Genomic DNA, 23,876 nt, shown 5'->3' with positions numbered 1-23,876 from the left:
ATTTGAAAATTGCTAATTTTTTTTACATTTTTCTCAAATTTGATTTTTTTTTATAAATAAACACAAAACATATCAACCAAAATTCACCACCATAAAGTATAATGTGTCACGAAAAAAAAAAATTTTTTTTGAAGCGTTCCAGAGTTATTACGACAAAGTAACACTAGTCAGATTTCAAAAATTTGTGACGTGCGCTGTGAGGGTTCTCCGATGCTGGTGCCAGGACCCAGCGGTTATGTGACCGCAAGTATGTGACTTCAGGCCACATTCTGACTATACATGATGTCTGGCCTTGCTCAATACACTTGTATCGACCAAGGCCATGCACCAGAAGCATTGCTACTGGGAGGCAGAGGGTGCGGTCACCTTGGACATGGTTTCCCTGCACTACAGCTCTCTGTTCTGTAGACCGCAGGTTGCTTTAAACCTGTGGTCAATAGTCCAGCAGGTGATGAGAGAAGCACATGCAGAAAGTCAAAGAGTCCCGATGCAGTGACATAATTGCAATATATTAAGAAGATAAAATCTTTGATGGGACTGCTTCTTTACTACACTATATGGAGGTGTATGATCACTTTATAATACGTTGGGCAGCACTGTGTGAAGTTATGTGGGCAGTGGATGTGCAAACTGTGCTGCATTTTCCATTAACACAATGCACATTACATTTCATTTCTTGGCAAACACTTTCCTGGCTAAAAGAAATGTTGCTAACCTCAGAAAACAGTGTCCTGAAGATGCGTAGGACTTAGGTCGAAGAGGTCCTACGCACAGAATGTAGAGATTTCAAAGTATAACATTTATAAGGTTATATGTCAAATTATTATTCCCTGCAGGCCTCGCAAGTTTGTGACTCCAGAAAATTTTCCTTGGCAGAGGCAAAAATCCGAGTGCTGGCACCAAACAGGCATGCTCCTCGCTTTGGTGCTACCCAGTATCAGGCATTTGTGCAAGAGGATAACAATCCTGTAGCCCTGGTCAGCACGTACAATGGCCGGGTGCTTTCTCTTATGCCTTCTGATGGAGATTTCCCCAATGTAAGTCATACAATCTGACATCTTGTTTCTTACCGCAATTGTAAAATCACTTCTAACAGATACATTTTATGTAACCTATTAGATATCATTGAGGGTGCCTTCATGATCTGATATTAGCTAAATATCAATTAAATATTATGAAACGGACTGTTTTTGTTTTGCTTGTGTATTTTTGCTGTTTTCTTCCAACCACAACATTCTCTAGGTTTAATGTTTTTTTCATACACTTCTTTATAAGAAAAAAATGTCTAAAGAAATATGACAAAAATATGTGAGCAAAAATATGATGCAAAGAAGGCTTGCCATTTTACAAGCAAAAAAAGATATAAAAAACAAGTGTAAAAGAAGCTTGAAGGGTATGCCCCACAATAGTAAATACAGGTTAAAATGACAGACCCCCATTATAGTCAAAAGGGATTTTCTGTTCCTGTGAAGAAAGAATGAATGTGAATTTATCATAAGGCTATTTTCACTTTTCTCTTTAGCAAAAGCATGTATACACCACAAGTACAGTATTCCCCAACATGCGTCTCATATATATGCTACTCTACTGTATGGCATAACTCAATGGATTATTCCCATTGTACAACTGTATATTCTGCGCCTCACTGTATATAAAAGTGTGATAGATCATGCTTTTATATACAGTGAGAAAAATAGGTATACTGGCTCAGATAGGCCCAGCGTATGCCAAAATGACACTGGGTGCACAGGCCTTATGGGAATATTTGAGTATATGATACAGGAAACCCTTGTATATTTATATATCTGACGTGTTTGGAAATCGAGGTTCTACACTTTATTATTGCTTTGTTAATGGCTCTTAGCTTCATAACAACTTATCGTTGTGATTTCAGGGAACCAATCCCCAGATCCACCTTAGTCTGACAACACTGTCTAATCATAGTCAGCTATTTCAGATAACACAAAGTGGCTTTCTTATAGCAAGAGCAAACCTGTTTCAAGCACTGGAGACCTACACTGTGAAAGTAAGTGTATCGCTATCAAAGCATATTCTTAATGTAACCTACTGCTGTTACTATTGCTGCTTTTGCCTTTATATGACTCTGGGGGGTACAGTGGGGGAAATAAGTATTTGATCCCTTGCTGATTTTGTAAGTTTGCCCACAGTCTATGATTCTAACCTTCAATTTTAACATTGATAGAATATAAAAAATTAAATCCAGAAAATCTCATTGCATAAATTATATAAATTTATTTGCATTTTGCAGTGAGAAATAAGTATTTGATCCCCTACCAACCATTAAGAGTTCTGGCTCCTACAGAACAGTTAGATGCTCCTAATCAACTCGTTACCTGCCTTAAAGACACCTGTCTTACATAGTCACCTCTATAAAAGACTCCTGTCCACAGACCCAATTAATCAGTCAGACTCTAACCTCTACCGCCTAGACAAGACCAAAAATCATAGACCTGCACGAAGCTGGAATGGGCTACAAAACCATAAGTAAGACGCTGGGTGAGAAGGAGACAAATGGTGCAATAGTAAGAAAATGGAGGAAATGCAAAATGACTGTCAATCGACATCGATCTGGGGCACCATGCAAAATCTCACCTTGTGGGGTATCCTTGATCATGAGGAAGATGAGAGATTAACCTAAAACTACACAGGGGGAACTTGAAAATGATCTCAAGGCAGCTGGGACCACAGTCACCAAGAAAACCATTGGTAACACATGACGCCGTAAAGGCTTAAAATCCTGCAGTGCCCGCAAGCTCCCCTGCTCAAGAAGGCACATGTACAGGCCCGTTTGAAGTTTGCCCATAAACACCGGGATGGTTCTCTGAGTGACTGGGAGAAGGTGCTGTGGTCAGATGAGTACAAAAATTGAGGTCTTTGGCATTAACGCCCGTGTTTGGAGGAAGAGAAATGCTGCCTATGATCCATAGAACAGTGTCCCCACTGTCAAACATGGAGGTGGAAACATTATGATTAAAGGGGGTGTTTCTCTGATAAGGGCACATGACTACTTCCCCGCATCAATGGGAGAATGGATAGAGCCATGTACCGTAAAATCCTGAGTGACAACCTCCTTCCCTCCACCAGGACATTAAAAATAGGTCATGGCGGGTTCTTCCAGCAAGACAATGACCCAAAACATACAGCCAAGGCAACAAAAGAGTGGCTCAAAAAGAAGCACATTAAGGTCATGGAGAGACCTAGCCAGTCTCCAGACCTTAATCCCATAGAAAACTTATGGAGGGAGTTGAAGCTCCGAGTTGCCAAGCAACAGCCTCAAAATCTTAATGATTTAGAGATGATCTGCAAAGAGGAGTGGGCCAAAATTCCTCCTGACATGTGCGCAAACCTCATCATCAACTACAAAAAATGTCTGACTGCTGTGCTTGCCAACAAGGGTTTTGCCACCAAGTATTAAGTCTTGTTTGCCAGAGGGATCAAATACTTATTTCTCACCGCAAAATGCAAATAAAGTTATAGAATTTATACAATGTGATTTTCTGGATTTTATTCTGGGTATTCTATCTCTCAATGTTAAAATTAACCTATCCTTAATATTATAGACTGTTCATGCCTTTGTCAGTTAGCAAACTTACTAAATCAGCAAGGGATCATTTACTTATTTCCCCCACTTTATCTGCAGTATTACATTATCCATGAGCACTATTAATATACATCTATGTGAATTCATACAGCACTCTGTAGATCTTTGGTAATGTAAAGGATGCAGAATATTTCAACCAATTAGTAAATGTCATCTTTAGTAGGGCATGCAATCGGGACAAGCTGCAAAAGGGCAATAGGTTTTGGCACAATATGTTGTTGATATATTTTTTTCTTTTTGTAAAAGGGACCCTGACATCAGGATTTATCCCTAAAAGTTATTAGGAGAGCTTTATTAACCTCTTAATATCCTCCTTAGTGATGTTTATGTAGACACTAAAATTAAGTGTTTAATAACTAAATTTTATTGTCCCTGCTCTCCCAGCCTGTGGTCACTGGACTAGTTTGGGACCGTGGTCCATCAATGCCACTGTATGACGAGAGCACGGCCACTGTAACTAACATCATGGAGTGTGCAGGAATATCAGGAAGAACAAGAAGAGGGACGGCTTCTTCTCTGCCTCCCTGATCTCCCTGCACATTCTGGGATGTCGGTTACGTTGCTCTGGGCATGCTTCCTCCACACAGTGGCATTGATGGACAGCGATCCCAAACTAGTCCAGTGACCACAGGCAGGGAGAGTAAAATTTACTTTGTAAACACTTACATTTAGCATCAAGAGCTAATACAAGCATCATTAAAGAGGGTATTAAGTGGCTGATCTAGTGCCCCGAATACCTTCTGGGGTAATTCTCGATGACAGGTTCCTTTTAAGCTGAAATAGCCATTTTGATTCTCGCCGCTGCTGGATGGCCAGTCATTCGATGTCATTGCGGCCTATCACCTGGCTAGATAATATTCATAGACATCCTGAGCTACTGTGTCTGGTCACCTACTGACAGCTATTATATTGCATCTCACCTGCACTACCAATTATGCATTCTTTGTGGTATATTTGACACATTACTAACTTCTTTACATCCAAGTACATAAAAATTTAGCATTAATAAAATTAACACAAAATTTAAAACTAATTGCTATTTAAAGTCTTAACCAGAAATTGCTTTCCTGTATCTTAAATTATAGGTCATTGCAAGAGATGAAGAGTCGGGAGAAACTACTCATTCTTCAGTTATTATACAAGTCTTGGCTCATGGGCAGGCAGGTATGACATTTATCTCACCTCCTTTCCATATCTTTACTGTGTTAACCTATAGTGATAGTCAATGGTTCACCGCACACTCTTGGGAATAATTGATGCAAATATTTTTATTACAATAATCCATCCAAACAAAAAGCTGAACCAATCTTACAAATGGTTATCTCTGATGTTTCGACCCTCCCGGGTCTTACTCATTGTGTCGCTGAAAGAAAAGATAATACATAAGTACAAAATAAAAAATTTAAAAATTACATATTATATACATATTTGTGTCCGTAATTGTACAGTAATTAACGATCCCCAATGGTCAAAAGAGACCAGGGCTGAAACCATACAACATTATAAAAGAAAGACCAGAAATATATAAAGAATAATGAATCCAAGTTTGGAAAAAGGGGAAAAAATGGGAAGAAATATATATAGCTATTCAATTAGCTTATAGGTGAAACATGGCAAATTGTTAATTAACAAACTGAAGCTGAGATCCATAAGGTATTCTAATATTTAGGTAATACATGGTGGAAGGTAACCAGGAACAAGTTTCAATGGTAAGGAGAAAACCCCAAGATTATAAAAATATAAATATAAATAAATAAATAAATATATATATATATATATATATATATATATATATATATATATACAGTATATATTATATAGGAAACCCCAATATGTATTGAATAAATGTAGTATCAGATTAATCATGGTGGCTTGAATGGCCAATGGGAGTAAAAAGTTCATGTAAACTACTAGAGTTGCCTGGAAACAATGGATAGGATCCAAGACAGATTAATAGTAGGGTCCAGAAACAAATGCTGTGGGAAGTAATGGAAAGAATGAATGAAAACCTGGTACAAGTGACAGTATGGTGGATGAGGGAAATAGGCTAAATACCTCAATGGAAAGGCTGCCAGGGTAAGTGGTGACCTGCGGTAGGAAAAGACAGAGATAAAGATGGCACTGATGATATTGGGTGGCCAGGATGCTGTTGTGCCCTCACGTGGCAAATATAAGATTACCTGGTGGACTTAGTGGAACAGCGGTGCTCCTGCGCCTTGCTGAAATGGCGTTGTCTCTGAGGGGGAGGGAGGCTTCATTTATAAGCGGTGATTATCGCCATGTCCGGGAATACATCATCCGGCCGGGACCAGAAGTGACGTATCGCCGAGCAAGGAGAGTGGCACTACATTGCGTATGCACACCGGTCACTAGGGAAGCACTGTTACTACGTGAGACAGAGAAGGCCGCACTGGGCATGCGTGCCGGCCACTGTTGTGGCGATGTTTCAGAGACTAAGTTAAAGGCTTAAACATCCTATATAACAGTTTGTGTGTTACCAAAAGAAGGAGAGTGGCGGCTGTAATTAGAGTTCGCATCAACCATCCAAAGCCATCTATATGGACATGTAGGTCATAGAAAGTTGAATGAAATGATACCTTGATATGTGCGAACTGGTGTTTTATTCCAGAGAAATCAACATTTTTCTTAATGTACAGTATAAATCACCTGTTAAAATCTATGGGCTGGACATATATCTCCCACATAATCTGCCTCCACAGCTTATTTTAACTGAAAGGGGGAGTTACCAGTGTAAGGCATGTAGATTAACATATCAGACTGTCAGTCACTACATGTCTCACACTGGTAAAGCCTCCAGCTTAATTAAACATGGATTTCTCTGGAATAAAACATTGGATTGTAGATTTCAATTTCACAGATTCCCTTTAACATATATTTTTGTAGGGAAAAAATCAGTATAGCTTGTATTTTATTCCTTTAAATCCCTCTTCCTTCTATCCTTAAGATTCTAGTAGAAATGAATAAATTAATAAAATGAATGGGGCTGAGCTGTAATCAAGGGCAAACCCATTAACCATGGTCTGCAGGCATTCAGACACCGTGGTTCATGTGAAAGGTTCCTATAAAGTGGTTTTAGAAGACACCACCTACCTATAGAAAACATATTTTTTACCAGGCACAACCAGCTGACAAGAGTGCTGATGATTTTTGATGAAGGCATACTCTTTTACATCCCCTATAAATGCACCATGGCATTTCTGACTATGAATGTACTTGATCACTGCAATGTTATATAAAATTGGAATTCAAATGTAAACCTCTCCCAACCTTGCTAATCTTATAATAATCTGAATTTTCTTATTTCTTTATTTATACCAATCATTGTATAAGCACCAAGGGATCCCTCAGAGCCACAACCAATGTTTCCTCAGGCAAACCTCGCCATCATAGCAGGACTTGGAATTCTTGGGTTATTGTTCGCGATCCTGCTGTTCCTTTTATTAAGGCTAGTAAAGAACCATCGACTGCAGCAGCAACAGATGAGCCAGACGTCACTTATGACGGAGAAGCATCCCACTGTGGTAATGTATCTCCACTCTAGTGACGCTAGTGTTCAATTTTATTCATTTCTCATTTAATCACACGTAAGAGGGTTTTAACACATTCATTTAAAATGCAGTGGAAAAAAACCCTTGTGGGTCTGCTGTATTAATGCATAGTGCTGCCTTCGATAATAATATATACAGCATTTTATATATATATATATATATATATATATATATATATATATATATATATATATATATATATATATATATACATATACATATACATACACATACACACATACACACATGTAAAATGCAAGGTTTGTAGTAACCCTCTAAAATTAGTCTTATTAGTATTTTCTTTTTTTTATAAAACAGCCATCACTGTCCCTCACCTAGTAGCAATTCTGGCAACTTTTATTTGTAGGAGGTCTGGCTTCTTCAATTTGTATTTCATGTGCTATTGGAATTTTTTTTATAACTGTAAATTTTTATTAAAGTTTGTATTTAGACAATTAAAAACATCAATATAAAAAAATAAACAGTAATATTCTAGGCAACAGTCAAAGTGCAATGTAAATGCCAAAATAGAATAAAGACAGTTGAAAGAGCTTCAAGTACAAAATATACCTTGGGAAATAATGATACATTCTACTGCATGCTAGTTCAGTTTTATAATCCAATAGATCAGAGGTGTCAAACTGCATTCCTCGAGGGCCGCAAACCATGAGTGTTTTCAAGATTTCCTTAGCATTCCACAAGGTGCTGGAATCATTCTGTGCAGGTGATTAAATTATCACCTGTGCAATACAAGGAAATCCTGAAAACATGACCTGTTTGTGGCCCTCGAGGAATGCAGTTTGACACCTCTGCAATAGATGATACCTAAACAAGAATAACAAGGAAAAGACATAGACGGTAAGGAGAAGGAGGGGGGGAGAGGCCAAACTGTGCAGGAATATTTAGAGAAAAAAGTCCTAAACGCCAATCTGAGCCCAATAATAATCCCAGGGAGCCCAACTTGTATCAAATCTGTCCACTCCAGCTCTCATCAAGTGCTATTGCAATTTTAATTATAATTTGATATATGATATGTGGACAGGACATCGCTATGTGGCATTTATTAACCTGAATAATAGAAATCTCATACTGAACCCTGGATCCTTCGAGAACAAAACACTTTACTCCCATCAACTGTGTGCACATAATAATATTAATACCGTAATTTAAAGGGAACCTGTCAGCAGATTTTGCAGCTATAAGATGCAGCCACTGCCTTTCAGGGCTTATCTACAGCTTTCTATAATGCTGTAGATGAGCCCCTGGTCCAACCTGCAAGTGAAGAAAAATAAGTTATGCACTGCTCAAAAAAAATAAAGGGAACACTTAAACAACAGAATATAACTCCAAGTAAATCAAATTTCTGTGAAATCAAACTGTCCACTTAGGAAGCAACACTGTTTGACAATCAATTTCACATGCTGTTGTGCAAATGGAATAGACAACAGATGGAAATTATTGGCAATTATCAAGACACACTCAATAAAGGAGTGGTTCTGCAGGTGGGGACCACAGACCACATGTCTGTACCAATGCTTTCTGGCTGATGTTTTGGTCACTTTTGAATGTTGGTTGTGCTTTCACACTCGTGGTAGCATGAGACGGACTCTACAACCCACACAAGTGGCTCAGGTAGTGCAGCTTATCCAGGATGGCACATCAATGCAATCTGTGGCAAGAAGGTCTGCTGTGTCTGTCAGCATAGTGTCCAGAGGCTGGAGGCAATACCAGGAGACAAGCCAGTACACCAGGAGACGTGGAGGTGTGCTCACAGCCCAACACCGTGCAGGACGCTTGGCATTTGCCACAGAACTCCAGGATTGGCAAATTCGACACTGGCGCTCTGTGCTCTTCACAGATGAAAGCAGGTTCATACTGAGCATATCGCAGAGACGTGACAGAGTCTGGAGATGCCATGGAGAGCGATCTGCTGCCTGCAACATCCTTCAGCATGACCGGTTTGGCAGTGGGCAAGTAATGGTGTGGGGTGGCATTTCTTTGGAGGGCTGCACAGCCCTCCTTGTGCTCACCAGAGGTAGCCTGACTGCCATAAGGTACAGAGATGAGATCCTCAGACCCCTTGTGAGACCATATGCTGGTGCGGTTGGCCTTGGGTTCCTCCTAATGCAGGACAATGCCAGACCTCATGTGGTTCCTGCAAGATGAAGGCATTGAAGCTATGGACTGGCCCTCCCATTCCCTAGACCTGAATACGATTGAAAACATCTGGGACATCAGGTCTCGCACCATCCACCAACGTCACGTTGCACCACAGACTGTCCAGGAGTTGGCGGATGCTTTAGTCCAAGTCTGGTAGGAGATCCGTCTGGAGACCATCCGCCGCCTCATCAAGAGCATGCCCAGGCATTGTTGGGAGGTCATACAGGCACTTGGAGGCCATACACAGTACTGATCATCATTTCCTTGTCTTGAGGCATTTCCACTGAAGTTGGATCAGCCTGTAACTTCATTTTCCACTTTGATTTTGAGCATCATTCCAACTCCAGTCCTCCGTGGGATATTACTTGTAATTTACGTTGATCATTTTTAGGTTTTATTATTCTCAACACATTCCACTATGTAATGTATAGAGATTTACAACTGGAATATTTAATTCAGTGATATCTAGGATGTGGGATTTTAGTGTTCCCTTTATTTTTTTGAGCAGTGTATTATACTCATCCGAGGAGCGGTCCGATGCGGCCCCATCCGATGGGTGTCGCAGGTCCGGGTCTGGCGCCTCTCATCTTCTTGCAACACCGCCCTCCTGCTTCTTCATCGCTCCCCAGCATCGGCGCTCCTGCGCAGGCATACCTCTCTCATGCCAAACCCCCCCCCCCCCCCCGGGAGAGTATAACGTATAACTTCACTTGCAGGTTGGACCGGGGGCTTATAGAATGCTGTAGATAAGTCCTGAAAGGCAGAGGCAGCATACAGTGGGGCAAAAAAGTATTTAGTCAGTCAGCAATAGTGCAAGTTCCACCACTTAAAAAGATGAGAGGCGTCTGTAATTTACATCATAGATAGACCTCAACTATGGGAGACAAACTGAGAAAAAAAAATCCAGAAAATCACATTGTCTGTTTTTTTATCATTTTATTTGCATTTTATGGTGGAAAATAAGTATTTGGTCAGAAACAAACAAGCAAGATTTCTGGCTCTCACAGACCTGTAACTTCTTCTTTAAGAGTCTCCTCTTTCCTCCACTCATTACCTGTAGTAATGGCACCTGTTTAAACTTGTTATCAGTATAAAAAGACACCTGTGCACACCCTCAAACAGTCTGACTCCAAACTCCACTATGGTGAAGACCAAAGAGCTGTCAAAGGACACCAGAAACAAAATTGTAGCGCTGCACCAGGCTGGGAAGACTGAATCTGCACTAGCCAACCAGCTTGGAGTGAAGAAATCAACAGTGGGAGCAATAATTAGAAAATGGAAGACATACAAGACCACTGATAATCTCCCTCGATCTGGGGCTCCACGCAAAATCCCACCCTGTGGGGTCAGAATGATCACAAGAACGGTGAGCAAAAATCCCAGAACCACGCGGGGGGACCTAGTGAATGAACTGCAGAGAGCTGGGACCAATGTAACAAGGCCTACCATAAGTAACACACTACGCCACCATGGACTCAGATCCTGCAGTGCCAGACGTGTCCCACTGCTTAAGCCAGTACATGTCCGGGCCCGTCTGAAGTTTGCTAGAGAGCATTTGGATGATCCAGAGGAGTTTTGGGAGAATGTCCTATGGTCTGATGAAACCAAACTGGAACTGTTTGGTAGAAACACAACTTGTCGTGTTTGGAGGAAAAAGAATACTGAGTTGCATCCATCAAACACCATACCTACTGTAAAGCATGGTGGTGGAAACATCATGCTTTGGGGCTGTTTCTCTGCAAAGGGGCCAGGACGACTGATCCGGGTACATGAAAGAATGAATGGGGCCATGTATCGTGAGATTTTGAGTGCAAACCTCCTTCCATCAGCAAGGGCATTGAAGTTGAAACGTGGCTGGGTCTTTCAACATGACAATGATCCAAAGCACACCGCCAGGGCAACGAAGGAGTGGCTTCGTAAGAAGCATTTCAAGGTCCTGGAGTGGCCTAGCCAGTCTCCAGATCTCAACCCTATAGAAAACCTTTGGAGGGAGTTGAAAGTCCGTGTTGCCAAGCGAAAAGCCAAAAACATCACTGCTCTAGAGGAGATCTGCATGGAGGAATGGGCCAACATACCAACAACAGTGTGTGGCAACCTTGTGAAGACTTACAGAAAACGTTTGACCTCTGTCATTGCCAACAAAGGCTATATTACAAAGTATTGAGATGAAATTTTGTTTCTGACCAAATACTTATTTTCCACCATAAAATGCAAATAAAATGATAAAAAAACAGACAATGTGATTTTCTGGATTTTTTTTTCTCAGTTTGTCTCCCATAGTTGAGGTCTACCTATGATGTAAATTACAGACGCCTCTCATCTTTTTAAGTGGTGGAACTTGCACTATTGCTGACTGACTAAATACTTTTTTGCCCCACTGTATATAGCGGCAAAATCTGCTACCAGGCTCCCTTAAATAATATTGTGTGCACCTGTGATATCATTGCAACTTGATACTAGGGAGCATATATTGAGTCCACACAACAACAAAAAAGATAGAGCCACAGGGTGAAAATATTATGGGTTTTATGGAGAAATTCAGAGATGAGATTTCTACAGTGAAAATTGTGTAGAACAGTGTTTCACAATAATTGTAAATTAAGTACTTTCTTCTAAATTAAAATTACATCCAAAGCACCTCCATAGCTGTGAATTTACAATGAGCTGCACATTAACTTTTTCCTGACTATTGACGTACATGTACAATATAGCATAGTGGAGAAGGTGTGATCACTAGTGAAGAGCGAGCATGCTTGTGTGCTAACCGAGTGACTTCGGCATGCTCGAATAATATGTTCGAGTCACCGTGGCTGCAGCCGTTCAACAGTCACAACGCATGCAGGGATTGCCAAACAAACAAGAAATCCCTGCATATGTTGTGGCTGTGGCAGGGACTCGAACATATTATTCGAGCACGCCGAAGTCACTCGGTTAGCACACAAGCCTGCTCAGATAACAGCTTATTATTTCTGTGAACCGTCTGTGTCAATATGCTCGCTACACCCCTAGATGAATTCATTGAGGGATGTAATTTGATAAATGGGGTCATTTTGGGGGTAGTTCTGCTGTTATAGCACCTCAGGGGCTCTGCCAATGTTGTAATATACCCACATACCATTCCAAAATCAGTCAGAATCACTGGAGAAGTACCGTATTCGCGTTATTACCACATAGCATCACACATCAGATTTTAAAAATTTGGTCTGCTCTGGAAGGTGAAATCTGCCTTCTTTGGGAAGGAGTTTAAAATATAGCATGGGCACACTAAGTGCTACCTAATGGTTGTGTCCCTCAGAGGTATTCATGCCATGTGTTGAAAACCTAGGTTTTAGAACACTTTCTGTGCCAGATAAGATATTGTAAGATTCTATCTAATGCTCCTTAGTCCAGTCTGGAAACACGGAGCTAAAAATTAAAACTCTGTCTTCAGGTAAGTGATTAAAAATATTTATTATCTATAGAGAACTCTAAAACATGTTTCTTATGTTGCCACTTGGATGCTATCCCCTACTGGAATTATTTGGGAGAATTAATATTCTGAAAGGTAAACTAACAGCTTACATTATAATTACATTTATAGCTAGTTGTATAGTTAAACCTAAAATTCATGCATTTAAGTCCCCGCTAAACGTGGGAGCCACACAATGACAAAGTCAATTGTCGTCAATGATGTGATATTGACGTGCCCCAGAATTCCCACAACACCCTTATTCACCCTGTGGAGAGAATTTTTTTCTGACACTTTTCCTCTTAGGGCTCATTCAGACATCTGTGGTCCTCGGTCTGATCACGGACCGCCAGGCACGGAATGGCTGCTGGTCTCCTGTCCGGAGCATGACAGTTTCATATATTTCTATGAGGCCGTCGTGCTCGGGTTGGGAGATGTGGCCAGTCCTTGCATTTCGGTCTGTGATCAGACCAAGATCCATGGATGTCTGAATGAACCCTAAGAAGGAAAGTGTCAGAATTAAATTCTCTCCACAGGGTAAATAAGGCTAGGACCAACATTCAGTGATTCCATAATGAATGTTATTTCTGGTCTTTGGTTATTTAATTATTAAAATATGTTTGTTTTCCCAACTGCTACAATAAAGAGATTAAAGTGGTTTCAGCAAGTAAGTACAAGAGGTATAAATAATGAGATACTTACAGTATATAGTTGCATTAAAAAGTAACTAAACTTTCATTTTTGTAATGATTTTGTTCAGTGTGGGAAGGTATAAATTTTGCAATTTACTTTACTAGGGTATTTGACTTCATTTCTGCACGTGTCTTTGAAATCCCTTTATATCCCTTGTCTAGTGGCGGTCTTTAGCTGCATTAATATCAAGATGTACTTATTTTGAGTACAGCTGATGGCAGTGAAAAGGTCAGCACCTATACTCTTCTCTGAGTGTTGTGCTTATCAGAATAGTCTCCTGCAGCAGCTTGTCCTCAAAGTTAGTGAGGCACAGGTGCTGATCCGATCCTGTCACTGCCAGCATCTGGACTCCAAATAAGAACGGTACATACTGATATATCAGTGCAGCTTAAGGCAGGTAAAATCAGGGGGTTTGAAACTTAACGGTACATGAAATTAGCAGAATTTAATGAAAAACCTTCTCTCTCACCCCCACTGGGGGTGGTCTTTGTTGTCCTTTATCATTCTCGGGTTCTCTACCAGAGGCCTGGGAGTTTGCAGGTTCTGTGCAGGATCTTAGTTGTTCCCAGCATTGCGCTTTTCTGGATGTAGAGTTCAGATGTTGCTCCTGGGATCTGTTGTAGCCATTCTTCCAACTTAGAGGTCACTGCTCCAAGTATTCCTATCACCACTGGAATCACTGTGATTCCACATCGTCTCCAGTTCTCCTTTAAGGCCCTGGTATTTCTCCAGCTCCTCATATTCCTTATTTCTGCTGTTGCTGTCACTTTGCACTGCCACATTATCATTGCTGTCTTCTGATCCTTGTCTACTGTCACAATGTCTGGTTGGTTAGCCAACACCTGCTTATCCGTCTGGATCTTGAAGTCCCACACGATTTTAGCCCTTTCATTCTCCACCACTTTTTTTGGGGTCTCCCACTTGGACTTAGGGGGACTTAGCCCATATGCTGTGCAAATGTTTCTGTATACAATTCCCGCTACTTAGTTTTGGCATTCGGTATTCGCTGTTCCAGCTTGCATCTTGCATCCTATATATACAGTGGGTATGGAAAGTATTCAGACCCCTTTCAATTTTTCACTCTTTGTTTCATTGCAGCCATTTGGTAAATTCAAAAATTTGGAACAATTCTAATAATTTGGAACAGTGCATTTTGAGTGTTTATTCATTTTGGAGATTATACTGTTATCTTTGGGAGGTTTCTTCAATAAAATTCGATGTATATGTAAGGAATTAAAAGCACAAGAAGAGTCTGGGGGCGGTTACCTTCTTGGCTCTGTGCCCGGAACCATTGAGCTGTGCTGCGGGTTCCCTAGGGAGAGACTGATAGACTGGGACAGAAAGGAAGCAGCCAGAGGGCGGGAAAGGGACGCGCGCAGGAGACAGAGCAGCGTGCAGAGCAGGGTGCAGCTGCGCTTCAGAAGAGAGAGAGAGAGAGAGCTCCCGGTCTGAGGACAAATAGAGAGAGACTGCCCAGAAAGACTGTATCTCGCGAGTACATAAAGCGGACTCTGCTGTGACTGGAGAGGGGCACTTTGAGACCCGTTTTAGAGACTATGACACCCTGGTCCCCGCGGTATCAGTACAGAGACTTAACAGTACAGAGCCCCTGACTCCTGGTACAGAGACTTAACATTGCAGAGCCCCTGTTTTCCTGGTATAGAGACAACAGTGCGGAGCCCCGATTTCCAGGTTGTGCTGTAAAAGTTAAAGACTCAGAGCCTGTGCATACCACATTAACTCCCGAAACCCCAGGCAGCAGGCTCTCAGAGACTACTCTGCCCACGGACAACAGAGGGACGACAAGTGCCACTGTTTCTCGGCGCCTACGTTGGAGAAGACGACCCTCCAAGCAAGTCATCTTCAGACTGATAAGTGTTCTTTTCTCAAGGAATCCTGCTTAATTCTGTTATATTGTTTAACTCCCGTATTTTTGCATTGTTTTATTGTTAGTTATTTTGCATTGCTTCCTCCCTGCGAGGAGAACCATATCCCTGTTATTAAACCCCTCAACTGTTGGTCTGTCTGTTCCGTGGTGACATACTCAGTACCTGCATACTATTACATTTGACGTAGTCGGCAGGATGTCACACGGTAGCGCGGACAGGGCAGACCAAGCAGCTGGGGAAGTTCCCAGGTCTAGCATTTCCCTGGGAGCCATGTTGAATAAGTTGCCAAGGTTCACTGGGAACAATGTAATGTTGTGGAGTTGGACAGAGCGTATCCGGGGAATGATGCATATGCACCCCATGACACCAGCCCTGGAGGCAGAAATTGCATTAATGGCCCTGGAGGGGGAGGCGCGGGATTCTGTCATGCATAGGTCCCCCCGGGAGAGAGATACCCTGGACAAAGTGCTGCGCATACTTGAGGAAACGCATGGGGACCCCACTGACGTAGGGGAACTTCGCATGCGACTGTTTCACTGGGTACAACGGGAGGGGGAGACCGTGACCCAATTCATGAATGCCCTACAAGAGCTTCACACTGCTATCAGACGAAAGGACGGTGTAGGAGTACGGTCAGTTGATGTGGTGCTCAGAGATCAGCTAGTGACAGGACTGCGTGACGCAATGATGAAACAGGCACTGCGAGAGCCCATGTGAGTAAAGCCAGACATGACTTTCTCTGAGGTTGGCAGTGAGGCGCGTGTGCGAGAACAAGAACAGGGAGTGACGGGGCTGGTAGGAAGGGTGCAGAGCGGGGAGGTAACCACCACCGCAGGCAATATTCCCCAGTGGGTGGAGGACCTGAGAATGGAGATTAGACAGGTCCGTGAAGAAATGGCGGCCACCAGAAGAACTCTGGCAGAGGGGCCTGGCCCTCTGGTGCGAGACAGAGAAGCTGCCCCCCGAAGGGAGGGTGAAACTACCAGGAGGAGAAGCCCTCTTACATGCTACACTTGTGGAGAGTCCGGCCACATTGCTCGATGGTGTCCCCGGCGGAGCTGACCATCCCCACATCCTCCTTTAAACTAGGTGGCTCTGGGCTTGAGGGGCACCGCTCAGAGCGTGAAGAACAGAGGAGGAGGAGTAAAAGTCCCCACAGCCTTGTTTCCATGTGCCCTCTGGTCTGGGCAGAAATCAATGGAAGAGCAGTGCGATGCTTGATGGACACCGGCTCACAAGTGACCACCATGCCTGAGAGATATTTCCGCCATCACTTCACAGAGGCGCTATGGCCCGAATGGGGCCCTGTGATCAAACTTATGGCGGCCAATCACTTGCCCATCCCGGTCGCAGGGGTGGTATGGATGAACATAGAAGTCTGCGGAAAAGACCTCGGGAGGAGAGGAGTGGTACTGGTGGATGGAGAGGTAGCTAAAGACCATACCATGACCCTGGGCATGAATGTGTTAAAAGACCTCGGAAGCCTCGTTTTCAACGAGTCCCCGGAACAGTTCCTACAACAATGGAGCGACCAAACCCCCCAGAGAAGTGTCTTCCAACAACTGATACAGACCGCCCAGGTCCGGGAAGCATACAGCGACGGAAAGGAACTCGGCAAAGTCGTCGTCCCCGCCTCCGTCAATCGAGTGTTGCCCCCTGGGCAGACAGTGCTTCCCCTGCCTGTACGAGCTGGCATCCCGCTGGAGGGAGTCGAAGTCCAAATTGAGCCCAGCAGTGCCGACCAGCTGCCGTCAGGAATATTGGTCGCACGGTCCCTGGCTACCGTGCGGGATGGAACTGTCCTTGTGCGCTGTATCAATTTGGGGGAGACAGATACAACTTTGCCCCCTAGAAGCGAAGTCGCTCAAGTCCTGGGCCTTCCAGACGAGTTGGTCCCCACTGAGGCGGTACAGCTGACAGCAAGGCCAGAAGACCCGTGGCTGGTGACCGTCAAGGCGGAGGCAGCTCCGGACCCCAGATTAATGCAAGAAGGGCGCCAGATACTGGAACGCATGAGGGCGGAGCTCTCGGAACTTACTCCGCAGCAGGTACCTCAGGTAGAAGCTGTATTGGGGAAATTTCAGGATGCGTTCGCCAAAGATGAAGATGACTTTGGACGTACCACGGCCATCACCCACGAGATACCCACCGGGGATGCGGCACCAATCCGGGAACGGTACCGCCAAATACCCCCACAGATGTATCAGGAGGTGAAGGGAATGCTGTCACACATGCTGAAGAAGGGAGTTATACGTGAGAGTCAGAGCCCGTGGGCTGCCCCTATCGTCTTGGTGAGAAAGAAAGACGGGTCCCTGCGGTTCTGTGTGGACTATCGGCGGCTCAACGCTTGCACAGTGCGGGACTCATACCCACTGCCCAGGATAGAGGAGTCCCTGATGGCACTAGGGAATGCCAGATATTTCTCCACGTTAGACTTGGCCAGCGGCTACTGGCAGGTGCCCATGTCTGAGCAAGACCGCGCCAAGACGGCTTTCATCCTTCTGATGGGACTGTATGAGTTTGACCGGATGCCCTTCGGCCTAGCAAACGCCCCAGGAACATTTCAGCGACTCATGGAGAGATGTCTGGGAGACCTGAACTTTGAAGCCACTTTGATCTACTTGGATGATATCATCGTCTTTGCCCCCACCTTTGAGGAGCATCTGCAGAGGCTAGAGCAAGTTCTGAGTCGGCTACAGAAGTATGGCTTGAAAGTGAAACCCTCGAAATGCCACCTCTTCCGTACCGAGATTGAATACTTGGGACATGTTGTCTCCGCTGAGGGGGTGAGGCCTTCCCAGGAGAAGATCGCTGCGGTACAAGAGTGGCCAACTCCAAAAATGGTGAAAGATGTGCGTGCGTTCCTGGGACTCACGGGATATTTCAGACGCTTTGTAAAAGACTTTAACCGCCTTGCTAATCCACTCCAGGAGTTGTTGAGGGGTGTGCCCTCTTGCGCCAAAAACAGGAACATACAGTGGGGGAAGCATCAGGAGGAGGCATTCTTGGCTTTGAAGAAGGCTTTGACGGAGGCCCCCATGCTGGCCTACGCTGACTTCACACAACCGTTCATCTTGCACACTGATGGGAGCCTGCAGGGCCTCGGGGCTGTACTGTCGCAGATGCAGGATGGGAAAGAGCGCGTCATCGCATACGCCAGTCGGTCTCTGCATGACTCAGAAAGGAATCCAGAAAACTACAGTTCATTTAAGTTGGAGTTGTTGGCGCTGGTGTGGGCAATGACGGAGAAGTTCGCGGAATATCTGGCTGGCTCAGAAGTTCATGTACGCACCGATAACAATCCGTTGGCCCATCTCGAGAATGCCAAGTTAGGCGCCCTAGAACAACATTGGGTAGCCCGAATGGCCAAGTTCCGATACAGAATTTCGTATAAAAGAGGAGCTGAGAATGTACATGCGGATGCCCTCTCCCGAGTAAACTATCGCAAACCAGCACCCAGCCAGGATGAAGAACTGGAGGATGTAGAGGTTCCAGGTTTTGGAGAGACTGCCAGGACGGTGGCAGCGGCGCGGGAAATTGAACAGGAAGAGGCCTGTGTGAACTTGCTGGAGCAGCCTCGTGATGAGTGGGTCCGAGTACAGCAGGAGGATCCGGAGCTAGCTCAGTTGAGAAGGTGAGTCGTGTCTGAACAAATGCCCAATCGACATGAGAGGAGGTCCATGTCACCTGAAGTACTGAAGATGCTACGCCAGTGGGAGAGGCTCGAGTTGCGGGATGGTATCCTGTACCAGAAGGTATTCCTGCAAACAGAACTCAGTCTTGTATGGCAGACAGTGATTCCCTCGTCCATGATAGACCAGGTGGCTAAGGAAGCACATGAGAAAGGAGCACACTTTGGGCCAGAAAAGACTATCCAGTGGTTACAGCGTCTATTTTATCACCCCCACTTAAGGAACACTGTGGATAAAGTATGTCGGCAATGCAGAAGTTGTGAGCTGGTCAAACCACCAGAACAACGAGCTCCCACAGAGACGGTGAGGTCTTCTGGCCCCATGGACCTACTGGCAATAGATTACTTGACAATTGGACCAGCACACCAAGGTTATGAGCATTGTTTAGTGATGATAGACCACTTTACTAAATTTGCCGTAGTGACGCCCACGCGGGACCAGACTGCCGAGTCTGCGGCTCACGCAATCTGCAAACACTTCATCAAGGTGTACGGGTGTCCCAAGCGCATTCATTCTGATCAAGGGGCCTACTTCCTCGGAAGAGTGATGGAGGAGCTGCACCAGCTGTACAAAATCGATAAGTCCCGGACCACCCCTTATCATCCACAGGGGAATGGGGCTTGTGAAAGATTTAACCGCACTCTGATTCAAGTGCTGAGGACCCTGGAGGAGGACCAGAAGGCGAAGTGGACTGAGTCCGTCCCTGAATTGGTGTGGGTGTATAACAATCGTAAACACAGCACCACCGGATTCACCCCCTACTCTCTGTTCTTTGGCCGACCCGGGAATCGACTGGCAGAGCTGGCGCTGGAACCCGAGGAGGACTACCCACGGACGGGGGTGTACTCCTGGGTTCAAGAACATCGTCGTCGGCTGCGGACAATTCAACGTCTAGTGCAGGACCGGCTGCAAGAATTGGAGCATCCCCAGGTAGCTCCTCAAAAGGGGACAGCCCTGCGGCCTGGAGACCGAGTCTTAGTGAGGGAAAAGCGCCCACACAACAAACTAGAGTACCGGTGGGAGAAAAGGCCGTACCGAGTGAAGCGGCGGCTCGGCAACGGGGGCCCCGTTTATGAGGTCCAGCCCGAAACGGAAGAAGGGACTCCCACCCGCACGCTGCACAGGAATATGTTGCGCCCATGTTTGTCTCGAGATCCTGAATCAGTCCAATTGACTCCAGCACCCCCACCGGCGGCGCCAGTGATCAATGTAGATGTGGAAGATGAGGAAGACTCCGAATCTCTTCCAGTGAACCCAGGGACAGGGCTGGTGCCAGATTCTACCAACGTATCGGAGGAAGCCTCGACTCCTCTCACAGCAGCTGACACCACCACCCCTGCTGGTTTGAGACGCTCTGAACGTTCAACGGCTGGTGTACCCCCTGTTCGCTACAATCAGGACGAGTTCATCTGGCAGCAGATTGTGCAAGGACTGCAAGATTGCCAACAGGAACTCCTGAAGATCTCGCCCGTGGAATGGCGAGCAGAAAGAGGGGGGGAACGTAAGGAGTTAAAAGCACAAGAAGAGTCTGGGGGCGGTTACCTTCTTGGCTCTGTGCCCGGAACCATTGAGCTGTGCTGCGGGTTCCCTAGGGAGAGACTGATAGACTGGGACAGAAAGGAAGCAGCCAGAGGGCGGGAAAGGGACGCGCGCAGGAGACAGAGCAGCGTGCAGAGCAGGGTGCAGCTGCGCTTCAGAAGAGAGAGAGAGAGAGAGCTCCCGGTCTGAGGACAAATAGAGAGAGACTGCCCAGAAAGACTGTATCTCGCGAGTACATAAAGCGGACTCTGCTGTGACTGGAGAGGGGCACTTTGAGACCCGTTTTAGAGACTATGACACCCTGGTCCCCGCGGTATCAGTACAGAGACTTAACAGTACAGAGCCCCTGACTCCTGGTACAGAGACTTAACATTGCAGAGCCCCTGTTTTCCTGGTATAGAGACAACAGTGCGGAGCCCCGATTTCCAGGTTGTGCTGTAAAAGTTAAAGACTCAGAGCCTGTGCATACCACATTAACTCCCGAAACCCCAGGCAGCAGGCTCTCAGAGACTACTCTGCCCACGGACAACAGAGGGACGACAAGTGCCACTGTTTCTCGGCGCCTACGTTGGAGAAGACGACCCTCCAAGCAAGTCATCTTCAGACTGATAAGTGTTCTTTTCTCAAGGAATCCTGCTTAATTCTGTTATATTGTTTAACTCCCGTATTTTTGCATTGTTTTATTGTTAGTTATTTTGCATTGCTTCCTCCCTGCGAGGAGAACCATATCCCTGTTATTAAACCCCTCAACTGTTGGTCTGTCTGTTCCGTGGTGACATACTCAGTACCTGCATACTATTACATATAATCTAACGAGTGATGACTTTTATTAGACTGACTGTCATTTGCACCGACCATTTAGGAAAATCCGAGAAAAATGTCATTTGCATAATAATTTGGAACATGGTGTATAGGAGTTACCTAGTGACTGGTTCCCTTTAAATCCAACCTGGGTAACATTTGATTATTTAAGTTGTTCAAATGGAATAAGTAAAAAAAAACAGAAGAAAGAAGAAAAATAATAATTAAATGAGAGATATAATACTGACAAATACTGATTGTTTTCATAGAAATTTGCAACCTATCACAATCATGAATAACATCACAGTGATTTATAAGTATTTCTTCTTTCATTATCCCAACGTTAACAGGTCAATCCCACCAAATCTTCACCACAGGCAGAAGAGCAAGGTTACCAAAATGCAGCTTACACTGAGACCCGAGGTGAGGAGAGTCCAGGCCCAAGTGAAGCAAACCTACTTTCAACCAAGACAGATGGTCAGACTGTAAAGCAGCAAAGAAAGATGCCTGCGGTGGCGGTTATTTCACCAGGGAACCAATGTATTGGAAAGTCTCCATGCAGGAATAAACAGCAGTTACAGGGTAAGTCCAATACCATTAAGTCCTTTATACACTTGCACAGTGCCTTGAAAAAATATTCACACCCTGTGAATGTTTCCACACTTTTTCACGTTAAATCCTGTGGCAGGTTGGCTAACTTAGTTGCTCTCCGAGGCAGACACAAGAGCACTAGCCCAAACTAGTAACAGAAAACAGCCTTTCTGGCTCAAATGAAAGTAAAAAGTCCATATAAAGTCATCCCCAGTATGCGACAGGATTGCTCTCAGCACATATGCTGGAGGAAAACTTATGGCTTTCACATCACACAGGATAGCAACCTTTGCGACACATATCTCCCCTCACATTCATAGCCAGTAATCGTGTCACAACCCATACACTTAAATGTATTTTATATGATATATCAACACAAAGTAGCAAGTATTTGTGAAGTGTAAATTAAATGATACATGGTTTTCTAATTTTTTTTTAAATATAAATCTGAAAATTGTAACGTGCATTTGTATTTCAGCCACCTGCAGTCTGCTACCCCTAGATAAAATCTTGAGTGATCAATTGCCTCGAGAAGTCATATAATTAACCTCTTTACCCCCAAGGGTGGTTTGCACGTTATGGACCGGGCCAATTTTTACAATTCTGACCACTGTCCCTTTATGAGGTTATAACTCTGGAACGCTTCAACGGATTCCAGTGATTCTGACATTGTTTTCTCGTGAAATATTGTACTTCATGGTAGTGGTAACATTTCTTTGATATTACCTGCGTTTATTTGTGAAAAAAACGGAAATTTGGCGAAAATTTTGAAAATTTCGCAATTTTCTAACTTTGAATTTTTATGCAATTAAATCACAGAGATATATCACACAAAATACTTAAAAAGTAACATTTCCCACATGTCTACTTTACATCAGCACAATTTTGGAACCAAAATTTTTTTTTGTTAGGGAGTTATAAGGGTTAAAAGTTGACCAGCAATTTCTCATTTTTACAACACCATTTTTTTTTTAGGGACCACATCTCATTTGAAGTCATTTTGAGGGGTCTATATGATAGAAAATACCCAAGTATGACACCATTCTAAAAACTGCACCCCTCAAGGTGCTCAAAACCACATTCAAGAAGTTTATTAACCCTTCAGGTGTTTCACATGAATTTTTGGAATGTTTAAATAAAAATGAACATTTAACTTTTTTTCACAAAAAATTTACTTCAGCTCCAATTTGTTTTATTTTACCAAGGGTAACAGGAGAAAATGGACCCCAAACGTTGTTGTACAATTTGTCCTGAGTACGCCGATACCCCATATGTGGGGGTAAACCACTGTTTGGGCGCATGGCAAAGCTCGGAAGGGAAGGAGCGCCGTTTGACTTTTCAATGCAAAATGGACAGGAATTGAGATGGGACGCCATGTTGCGTTTGGAGAGCCACTGATGTGCCTAAACATTGAAACCCCCCACAAGTGACACCATTTTGGAAAGTAGACCACCTAAGGAACTTATCTAGATGTGTGGTGAGCACTTTGACCCACCAAGTGCTTCACAGAAGTTTATAATGCAGAACCGTAAAAATAAAAAATCATTTTTTTTCACAAAAATTATCTTTTCGCCCCCAATTTTTTATTTTCCCAAGGGTAAGAGAAGAAATTGGACCCCAAAAGTTGTTGTACAATTTGTCCTGAGTACGCTGATACCCCAAATGTGGGGGTAAACCACTGTTTGGGTGCATGGGAGAGCTCGGAAGGGAAGGAGCGCCGTTTGACTTTTCAATGCAAAATTGACAGGAATTGAGATGGGACGCCATGTTGCGTTTGGAGAGCCACTGATGTGCCTAAACATTGAAACCCCCCACAAGTGACACCATTTTGGAAAGTAGACCCCCTAAGGAACTTATCTAGATGTGTGGTGA

The 23,876-nt window shown here is 44.0% G+C and overlaps 1 protein-coding gene across 1 annotated transcript in view; it reads left to right on the top strand.

Annotated features, from left to right (window-relative positions):
• The window catches only part of LOC143774982 (protocadherin-15-like), a 56,919-nt gene extending 34,763 nt beyond the window's left edge, over positions 1-22,156 (top strand). Inside the window, exons 9-14 of the mRNA XM_077262797.1 lie at positions 837-1,037; positions 1,895-2,026; positions 4,708-4,786; positions 6,974-7,164; positions 13,446-13,466; positions 21,764-22,156. Of these exons, the coding sequence (XP_077118912.1) occupies positions 837-1,037; positions 1,895-2,026; positions 4,708-4,786; positions 6,974-7,164; positions 13,446-13,466; positions 21,764-22,156 (1,017 nt within the window). The remainder of the gene's footprint in view (positions 1-836; positions 1,038-1,894; positions 2,027-4,707; positions 4,787-6,973; positions 7,165-13,445; positions 13,467-21,763) is intronic.
• The last annotated feature ends 1,720 nt before the right edge of the window (positions 22,157-23,876 follow it).

Source organism: Ranitomeya variabilis, chromosome 5 (genome assembly GCF_051348905.1).
Source record: "Ranitomeya variabilis isolate aRanVar5 chromosome 5, aRanVar5.hap1, whole genome shotgun sequence".
NCBI lineage: Eukaryota > Metazoa > Chordata > Amphibia > Anura > Dendrobatidae > Ranitomeya > Ranitomeya variabilis.
This window is presented reverse-complemented; position numbering and strand designations above follow the sequence as displayed.